The sequence below is a fragment of the Salmo trutta genome, chromosome 14 (genome assembly GCF_901001165.1).
Source record: "Salmo trutta chromosome 14, fSalTru1.1, whole genome shotgun sequence".
NCBI lineage: Eukaryota > Metazoa > Chordata > Actinopteri > Salmoniformes > Salmonidae > Salmo > Salmo trutta.
In genome coordinates this window covers 7,696,661-7,708,199 of record NC_042970.1, presented here as the reverse complement: position 1 = coordinate 7,708,199, position 11,539 = coordinate 7,696,661, and the positions used below count along the sequence as shown (strand labels likewise).

Below are 11,539 nucleotides of genomic sequence, written 5' to 3'. Positions count from 1 at the left end.
CTCAAACATATGACTATTTTACAGCTATTTAAAGACAAGACTCTCGTTAATCTAACCACACTGTCCGATTTCAAAAAGGCTTTACAACGAAAGCAAAACATTAGATTATGTCAGCAGAGTACCCAGCCAGAAATAATCAGACACCCATTTTTCAAGCTAGCATATAATGTCACAAAAACCCAGAAGACAGCTAAATGCAGCACTAACCTTTGATGATCTTCATCAGATGACACACCTAGGACATTATGTTATACAATACATGCATGTTTTGTTCAAGTTCATATTTATATCAAAAACCAGCTTTTTACATTAGCATGTGACGTTCAGAACTAGCATACCCCCCGCAAACTTCCGGCGAATTTACTAACAATTTACTAAATTACTCACGATAAACGTTCACAAAAAGCATAACAATTATTTTAAGAATTATAGATACATTACTCCTCTATGCACTCGATATGTCCGATTTTAAAATAGCTTTTCGGTGAAAGCACATTTTGCAATATTCTAAGTAGATAGCCCGGCATCACAGGGCTAGCTATTTAGACACCCAGCAAGTTTAGCCTTCACCAAACTCCGATTTACTATTAGAAAAGTTTGATTACCTTTCCTGTTCTTTGTCAGAATGCACTCCCAGGACTTCTACTTCAATAACAAATGTTGGTTTGGACCAAAATAATCCATAGTTATGTTCCAACAGCGGCGTTTTGTTTGTGCGTTCAAGACACTATCCGAATGGTAAATAAGGATCACGCGCACTGCGCATTTCGTGACAAAAGATTTCTAAATATTTCATTACCGTATTTCGAAGCATGTCAACCGCTGTTTAAAATAAATTTTTATGCCATTTTTCTCGTAAAAAAGCGATAATATTCTGACCGGGAATCTGCAATTAGGTAAACAGCCGAAAGAAAATACAGCATGGGGTCGACTCGGGCACGCGCCTAATTCCTTTGTCCTCTGATCGGTCACTTGGCAAAGGCGATAATGTGTTTCAGCCTGGGGCTGCCTCGATATCGTTCAGCTTTTTCCCGGGCTCTGAGAGCCTATGGGAGCCATAGGAAGTGTCACGTTACAGCTAAGATCCTCACTCTTCAATAAACAGAGACAAGAAGAACGACACCTTGTCAGACAGGCCACTTCCTGCATGAAATCTTCTCAGGTTTTTGCCTGCCATATGAGTTCTGTTATACTCACAGACACCATTCAAACAGTTTTAGAAACTTTAGGGTGTTTTCTATCCAAAGCCAATAATTATATGCATATTCTAGTTACTGGGCAGGAGTAGTAACCAGATTAAATCGGGTACGTTTTTTATCCGGCCGTGTAAATACTGCCCCCTAGCCCTAACAGGTTAACGTATGAGTGTGCCAGTTGGAAGACTTAAGACTAAGGATGACTCTGAGAAGGTGAAGTGATGTAATGACAAAGTGTTGTTTTTCTCTCTGGTGGAAAACATTGTGAGGGTGTTTATTTTAATGTAGACTCCTGAGGGGCTGAAGCATAGCAGACAAAAGTAAAATCACTCACATTGCAATGTAGAATACACTTTAACGGAACGTGTTTATTCTCTGTGGTCCTCTTTAACCATGTTTCCTATTAGCTGTTGCCCAAACACTGTGGCCAGACCATAAGTGCAGCCCGCAATAAGAAGCAGAAGAAACAGATGCCGAAAAAAGGAGACGTACAGAGAGAGAAACCTGGAACAGAGAGCCAGAGGAAGGACCGTGCCATCGTCACCAAGTCAGTGCTTATACCCTTCCTTCCTTCCTTCCTTCCTTCCTTCCTTCCTTCCTTCCTTCCTTCCTGTACTACTCCATTCCTAAATCAAATCAAAATGTTATTTTCACTGTGCTTCATTAACAACAGGTGTAGACTAACTGTGAAATGCTGACTTCCCAACAATACAGAGAGGAAATAATAGAAAAACATAACACAAACAATACATAGACGATAAGTAACGATACCTTGTCTTTATACATGGGGAAACAGTACTAAGTCCATGTGCAGGAGTATGAGGTCATTGAGGTAGATATGTGCATATAGGTAGAGATAAAGGGACTAGGCAACAGGATATATAATAGACAGTAACAGCAGTATACTGTAGGTAGGGGTAAAGGATAGATAATAGACAGTAACAGCAGTATACTGTAGGTAGGGGTAAAGGATAGATAGTAGACAGTAACAGCAGTATACTGTAGGTAGGGGTAAAGGATAGATAATAGAGAGTAACAGCAGTATACTGTAGGTAGGGGTAAAGGATAGATAATAGAGAGTAACAGCAGTATACTGTAGGTAGGGGTAAAGGATAGATAATAGACAGTAACAGCAGTATACTGTAGGTAGGGGTAAAGGATAGATAATAGACAGTAACAGCAGTATACTGTAGGTAGGGGTAAAGGATAGATAATAGACAGTAACAGCAGTATACTGTAGGTAGGGGTAAAGGATAGATAATAGACAGTAACAGCAGTATACTGTAGGTAGGGGTAAAGGATAGATAATAGACAGTAACAGCAGTATACTGTAGGTAGGGGTAAAGGATAGATAATAGACAGTAACAGCAGCGTATGTGACCTTTTTACATTGACACCCCCCCCCATTTTGTTTTTACACTGCTGCTACCCGCTGTTTACCATCTATGCATTGTCCCTTCACCCCTACCTACATGTACAAATTACCTCGACTAACCTGTACCCCCGCACACTGACTCGGTACCCGTTCTCCCTGTATATAGCCTCGTTATTGTATTGTTACTTTTTATTTCCACCTGTCCCATTTATCCATCCCTCTATTCATCCATCATCCCTCTATTCATCCATCCATCCCTCTATCCATCCATCATCCCTCTATTCATCCATCCATCCCTCTATCCATCCATCCCTCTATTCATCCATCCATCCCTCTATTCATCCATCCATCCCTCTATTCATCCATCCATCCATCCCTCTATCTATCCATCCATCCATCCCTCTATTCATCCATCCATCCATCCCTCTATTCATCCATCCCTCTATTCATCCATCCATCCCTCTATTCATCCATCCATCCATCCCTCTATTCATCCATCCATCCCTCTATTCATCCATCCATCCATCCCTCTATCTATCCATCCATCCCTCCCTCTTCATCCATCCATCCATCCCTCTATTCATCCATCCATCCGTCCCTCTATTCATCCATCCATCTATTCATCCATCCATCCCTCTATTCATCCATCCCTCTATTCATCCATCCATCCCTCTATTCATCCATCCATCCCTTTATTCATCCATCCATCCCTCTATTCATCTATCCATCCCTCTATTCATCCATCCATCCCTCTATCCATCCATCCCTCTATTCATCCATCCATCCCTCTATTCATCCATCCATCCCTCTATCCATCCATCCCTCTATTCATCCATCCATCTCTCTATTCATCCATCCATCCCTCTATTCATCCCTCCATCCATCCCTCTATTCATCCCTCCATCCATCCCTCTATTCATCCATCCATCCATCTATTCATCCATCCCTCTATTCATCCATCCATCCATCTATTCATCCATCCCTCTATTCATCCATCCATCCATCTATTCATCCATCCCTCTATTCATCCATCCATCCCTCTATCCATCCATCCCTCTATCCATCATCCATCCCTCTATCCATCCATCCCTCTATTCATCCATCCATCCCTCTATTCATCATCCATCCCTCTATCTATCCATCCCTCTATCCATCATCCATCCCTCTATTCATCCATCCATCCCTCTATTCATCCATCCATCCCTCTATTCATCCATCCATCCCTCTATTCATCCATCCATCCCTCTATTCATCCATCCATCCCTCTATTCATCCATCCATCCCTCTATTCATCCATCCCTCTATTCATCTATCCATCCCTCTATTCATCCATCCATCCCTCTATTCATCTATCCATCCCTCTATTCATCCATCCATCCCTCTATCCATCCATCCCTCTATTCATCTATCCATCCCTCTATTCATCCATCCATCCCTCTATCCATCCATCCCTCTATTCATCCATCCATCCCTCTATTCATCCATCCATCCCTCTATTCATCCATCCATCCCTCTATTCATCCATCCATCCATCCATCCCTCTATTCATCCATCTATTCATCCATCCCTCTATTCATCTATCCATCCCTCTATTCATCCATCCATCCCTCTATCCATCCATCCCTCTATTCATCTATCCATCCCTCTATTCATCTATCCATCCCTCTATTCATCCATCCATCCCTCTATTCATCTATCCATCCCTCTATTCATCCATCCATCCCTCTATCCATCCATCCCTCTATTCATCTATCCATCCCTCTATTCATCCATCCATCCCTCTATCCATCCATCCCTCTATTCATCCATCCATCCCTCTATCATCCATCCCTCTATTCATCCATCCATCCCTCTATCCATCCATCCCTCTATTCATCCAATCATCCCTCTATTCATCCATCCATCCCTCTATTCATCATCCATCCCTCTATTCATCCATCCATCCCTCTATTCATCCATCCATCCATCTATTCATCCATCCCTCTATTCATCCATCCATCCATCTATTCATCCATCCCTCTATTCATCCATCCATCCCTCTATCCATCCATCCATCCCTCTATTCATCCATCCATCCCTCTATTCATCCATCCATCCCTCTATCCATCCATCCCTCTATTCATCCATCCATCCCTCTATCTATCCATCCCTCTATCCATCATCCATCCCTCTATCCATCCATCCCTCTATTCATCATCCATCCCTCTATTCATCATCCATCCCTCTAGTCATCCATCCATCCCTCTATTCATCCATCCATCCCTCTATTCATCCATCCATCCCTCTATTCATCCATCCATCCCTCTATTCATCCATCCATCCCTCTATTCATCCATCCCTCTATTCATCTATCCATCCCTCTATTCATCCATCCATCCCTCTATTCATCTATCCATCCCTCTATTCATCCATCCATCCCTCTATCCATCCATCCCTCTATTCATCTATCCATCCCTCTATTCATCCATCCATCCCTCTATCCATCATCCCTCTATTCATCCATCCATCCCTCTATTCATCCATCCATCCCTCTATTCATCCATCCATCCATCCCTCTATTCATCCATCTATTCATCCATCCCTCTATTCATCCATCCCTCTATTCATCCATCCCTCTATTCATCCATCCATCCCTCTATTCATCCATCCATCCCTCTATTCATCCATCCATCCCTCTATTCATCCATCCATCCCTCTATTCATCCATCCCTCTATTCATCTATCCATCCCTCTATTCATCCATCCATCCCTCTATTCATCTATCCATCCCTCTATTCATCCATCCATCCCTCTATCCATCCATCCCTCTATTCATCTATCCATCCCTCTATTCATCCATCCATCCCTCTATCCATCCATCCCTCTATTCATCCATCCATCCCTCTATTCATCCATCCATCCCTCTATTCATCCATCCATCCCTCTATTCATCCATCTATTCATCCATCCCTCTATTCATCTATCCATCCCTCTATTCATCCATCCATCCCTCTATCCATCCATCCCTCTATTCATCTATCCATCCCTCTATTCATCCATCCATCCCTCTATCCATCCATCCCTCTATTCATCTATCCATCCCTCTATTCATCTATCCATCCCTCTATTCATCCATCCATCCCTCTATTCATCTATCCATCCCTCTATTCATCCATCCATCCCTCTATCCATCCATCCCTCTATTCATCTATCCATCCCTCTATTCATCCATCCATCCCTCTATCCATCCATCCCTCTATTCATCCATCCATCCCTCTATCATCCATCCCTCTATTCATCCATCCATCCCTCTATCCATCCATCCCTCTATTCATCCATCCATCCCTCTATTCATCCATCCATCCCTCTATTCATCATCCATCCCTCTATTCATCCATCCATCCCTCTATTCATCCATCCATCCATCTATTCATCCATCCCTCTATTCATCCATCCATCCATCTATTCATCCATCCCTCTATTCATCCATCCATCCCTCTATCCATCCATCCCTCTATCCATCCATCCATCCCTCTATTCATCCATCCATCCCTCTATTCATCCATCCATCCCTCTATCCATCCATCCCTCTATTCATCCATCCATCCCTCTATCTATCCATCCCTCTATCCATCATCCATCCCTCTATCCATCCATCCCTCTATTCATCCATCCATCCCTCTATTCATCCATCCATCCCTCTATTCATCTATCCATCCCTCTATTCATCCATCCATCCCTCTATCCATCCATCCCTCTATTCATCTATCCATCCCTCTATTCATCCATCCATCCCTCTATCCATCCATCCCTCTATTCATCCATCCATCCCTCTATTCATCCATCCATCCCTCTATTCATCCATCCATCCCTCTATTCATCCATCCATCCATCCCTCTATTCATCCATCTATTCATCCATCCCTCTATTCATCCATCCCTCTATTCATCCATCCATCCCTCTATTCATCCATCCATCCCTCTATTCATCCATCCATCCCTCTATTCATCCATTCATCCCTCTATTCATCCATCCATCCCTCTATTTATCCATCCATCCCTCTATTCATCATCCATACCTCTATTCATCCATCCCTCTATTCATCCATCCCTCTATTCATCCATCCATCCCTCTATTCATCCATCCATCCCTCTATTCATCCATCCATCCCTCTATTTATCCATCCATCCCTCTATTCATCCATCCATCCGTCCCTCTATTCATCCATCCATCCGTCCCTCTATTCATCCATCCATCCCTCTATCCATCCATCCCTCTATTCATCCATCCATCCATCCCTCTATTCATCCATCCATCCCTCTATTCATCCATGCATCCATCCCTCTATTCATCCATCCATCCCTCTATTCATCCATCCATCCATCCCTCTATTCATCCATCCATCCCTCTATTCATCCATCCATAACTCTATAAATCCATCCATCCGTCCCTCTATTCATCCATCCATACCTCTATACATCCATCCATAACTCTATACATCCATCCATAACTCTATACATCCATCCATCCATCCCTCTATTCATCCATCCATCCCTCTATTCATCCATCATCCCTCTATTCATCCATCCATCCCTCTATTCATCCATCCATCCCTCTATTCATCCATTCATCCATCCATCCCTCTATTCATCCATCCATCCCTCTATTCATCCATTCATCCATCCATCCCTCTATTCATCCATCCATCCCTCTATTCATCTATCCATCCCTCTATTCATCCATCCATAACTCTATACATCCATCCATAACTCTATACATCCATCCATAACTCTATTCATCCATCCATCCATCCCTCTATTCATCCATCATCCCTCTATTCATCCATCATCCCTCTATTCATCCATCCATCCCTCTATTCATCCATCCATCCCTCTATTCATCCATCCATACCTCTATTCATCCATCCATACCTCTATACATCCATCCATCCCTCTATTCATCATCCATACCTCTATTCATCCATCCATAACTCTATACATCCATCCATCCATCTATTCATCCATCCATCCCTCTATTCATCCATCCATACCTCTATTCATCCATCCATCCCTCTATTCATCCATCCATCCATCCCTCTATTCATCCATCCATAACTCTATTCCTCCATTCCTTCTTCACCCCGCTCTTCCATTCCGTTTGACCTCCATTCATCTCTCCTCCAAATCGAATACTGTTCGGTTAAATCACTCATTTCATGAACTACCACTATGCAGCGTAAAGTCTCCTCTGACATTTTAAGTGTTTTGTCGATTGATTGGATATTTCATGGGTTTTAATTATTTATTTATTTATTTTATCAAAATTGGGTTTGTTTTCAAATTATTTGTGTCTCTAATATGGTCATACATTTGGCAGGTTAGGAAGTGCAGCTCAGTTTCCACCTCATTTTGCAGCCTTTCTCAATAGCAAGGCTATGCTCACTGAGTCTGTACAGAGTCAAAGCTTTCCTTAAGTTTGTGTCAGTCACAGTGGTCAGGTATTCTACCACTGTACACTCCCTGTTTAGGACCAAATAGCATTCTAGTTTGCTCGGTTTTTTTCTTAATTATTTCTAATGTGTCAAGTAATTATAATTTTTTTTCAAATTGTTTTCTAATGTTTTGTTTGGGTCTAATTGATTTGCTGTCCTATTTGTATGGCTCTGTGGGGTCTGTTTGTGTTTGTGAACAGAGCCCCAGGACCAGCTTGCTTAGTGGACTCTTCTCCAGGTTCATCTCTCTGTAGGTGATGGCTTTGTTATGGAAGGTTTGGGAATCGCTTCCTTTTAGGTGGTTGTAGAATTTAACGTCTCTTTTCTGGATTTCGATCATTAGTGGGTATCGGCCGACTTCTGCTCTGCATGCATTATTTGGTGTTTTACGTTGTACACAGAGGATATTTTTGCAGAATTCTGCATGCAGTCTCAATTTGGTGTTTGTCCGATTTTGTGAATTCTTGGTTGGTGAGCTGACCCCAGACCTCACAACCATAAAGGGAAATGGTTTCTATAATGATTCAAGTATTTTTAGCCAGATACTAATTGTTATGTCGAATTTCTCTTTCTTTCTCTTTCTTTCTCTCTCCCTCTCCCTCTCCCCCTCTCCCCCTCTCTCTCTCTCTTCCAGTATGGACAAGATGCATCTGACTCTGACTGAACTGTGCTCCTCCTTCAGTGGGAGCAGTGACTTCACAGTGTTCAACCACATCATCACTCCTACAGAGTTCCTCATATCTCACTTGGAGACACGCCTCACCAAGTACGCCACACACCTTTTGCCTACAACATGATCTCTGTCTTAAGATTGCTTTATTTATTTATTTACTGCTTTATAATATTGGATCGTTAAATCCTTTTCTCCACCTAAATCTCAATTTCTCTGTTTTAACAAGACATGAAAGGAGACCTTTTATAATGCAGAGAAGATTTGTATTGTATTTTATTTTTATTTAACCTTTATTTAACTAGGCAAGTCAGTGAAGAAAACAATTCTTATTTACTATGACCTCCTGCAGAGACGGGGCTGGGATTTAAAAATATAGGACAAAACACACATCACAACAGGAGAGACAACACAACACTACGCAAAGAGAGACCTAAGACAACAACACAGCATGGCAGCAACACATGACAACACAGCATGGTAGAAACACAACATGACAACACAGCATGGTAGCAACACACCATGACAACAACATGGTAGCAACACAACATGACAACAACATGGTAGCAACACAACATGACAACAACATGGTAGCAACACAACATGGCAACAACATGGTAGCAACACAACATGGCAACAACATGGTAGCAACACAACATGGCAACAACATGGTAGCAACACAACATGGCAACAACATGGTAGCAACAGAACATGGCAACAACATGGTAGCAACACAACATGACAACAACATGGTAGAAACACAACATGGTAGAAACACAAAATGACAACAACATGGTACAAACACAACATGGGAGCAACACAACATGGCAACAACATGGTAGAAACACAACATGGCAACAACATGGTAGAAACACAACATGGCAACAACATGGTAGCAACACAACATGACAACACAGCATAGGGAGCAACACAACATGGCAACAACATGGTAGCAACACACCATGACAACAACATGGTAGCAACACACCATGACAACAACATGGTAGAAACAGAACATGGTAGAAACACAACATGACAACAACATGGTAGCAACACAACATGGTAGAAACACAACATGACAACAACATGGTAGCAACACACCATGATAACAACATGGTAGCAACACACCATGACAACAACATGGTAGCAACACACCATGACAACAACATGGTAGCAACACACCACGACAACAACATGGTAGCAACACAACACGGCAACAACATGGTAGCAACACACCATGACAACAACATGGTAGCAACACAACATGGCAACAACATGGTAGCAACACAACATGGTAGCAAAACAACATGGCAACAACATGGTAGCAACACAACATGGCAACAACATGGTAGCAACACAACATGGCAACAACATGGTAGCAACACAACATGGCAACAACATGGTAGCAACACAACATGGCAACAACATGGTAGCAACACAACATGGCAACAACATGGTAGCAACACACCATGACAACAACATGGTAGCAACACAACATGGCAACAACATGGTAGCAACACAACATGGCAACAACATGGTAGCAACACAACATGGCAACAACATGGTAGCAACACAACATGACAACAACATGGTAGCAACACACCATGACAACAACATGGTAGAAACACACCATGACAACAACATGGTAGCAACACAACATGGCAACAACATGGTAGCAACACACCATGACAACAACATGGTAGAAACACCATGGTAGCAACACAACATGGCAACAACATGGTAGCAACACACCATGACAACAACATGGTAGCAACACAACATGGCAACAACATGGTAGCAACACAACACGGCAACAACATGGGTAGCAACACAACATGGCAACAACATTGTAGCACCACAACATGGTAGCAACACAACATGACAACAACATGGTAGATACTTTACTGAACTATATATTACAGAGGTCAGGAGTTCAGACAATCATAGCTACAGTAGGTTGCTATTTCTCTATTTCATAATGAACATTCATACCAACCCAAGTATGCTCCATAATGGTCTGTGTACATGTTCTGCTTCCGTTTCAGCACAGTGTAATTGATCAATTAATTAATTAAGTAACTCATGTAAATATAGTGGGGGGAAGAGAGGAGAGGGATAGAGAAAGAGATAGACAGTGTAATGTTTACTGTTAATTTTTGATTGTTTATTTCACTTTTGTATATTATCTACATCACTTGCTTTGGCAATGTTAACATATGTTTCCCATGCCAGTAAAGCCCCTTGAATTGGGAGAGACAGAGAGACAGAATAATCATTACATGGTTCGTTGAGCCTAACTGTTATTCATTCAGCCTGGCATGCCATGTAGCCCTGTCTGATTCCATGACGTTAGTTTGTGTGTCTATGTGCGTGCGTGTGTGTGTGTGTGTGTGTGTGTGTGTGTGTGTAATGTTCCAGGATCATCGTGAGAATGGCTCATTACAACCAGACCACCCAGGAAATAGGACGTCCGTCTGACCTCCTGGCCGGGATTCGGGCCTACACAGCCAGCCTGCACACCCTGTCACGCTACCTCAGTCTGGATGTCACTAGGCTGGTCAAGAATGTCCTACTGCAGCAGACACAGCCGCTGGACTCATACGGAGGACAGACCATCACCACGCTGTATACCAACTGGTAACGTGATACCAGCAGAAGTCCTCCAATTGCTATTTCATGTCCCACTCCCAGAAATAAACTCAGCATTAAAAGAAACGTCCTCTCACCGTCAACTGGGTTTATTTTCAGCAAACTTAACATGTGTAAAATATTTGTGTAACATAACAAGATTCAACAACTGAGACATAAACTGAACAAGTTCCAGAGAC

The 11,539-nt window shown here is 42.3% G+C and overlaps 1 protein-coding gene across 2 annotated transcripts in view; it reads left to right on the top strand.

Moving 5' to 3' along the window:
• Window positions 1-11,539, top strand: part of nckap1l (NCK associated protein 1 like) — a 48,208-nt gene that overhangs the window by 24,428 nt on the left and 12,241 nt on the right. For both annotated transcript variants that reach the window (XR_003880982.1, XM_029774301.1), the window contains exons 19-21: window positions 1,604-1,743; window positions 8,676-8,807; window positions 11,130-11,348. Coding sequence is in view for 1 of the 2 variants with exons in the window: in XM_029774301.1 (XP_029630161.1) it covers window positions 1,604-1,743; window positions 8,676-8,807; window positions 11,130-11,348 (491 nt within the window). In the remaining variant the exon portion in view is untranslated. The remainder of the gene's footprint in view (window positions 1-1,603; window positions 1,744-8,675; window positions 8,808-11,129; window positions 11,349-11,539) is intronic.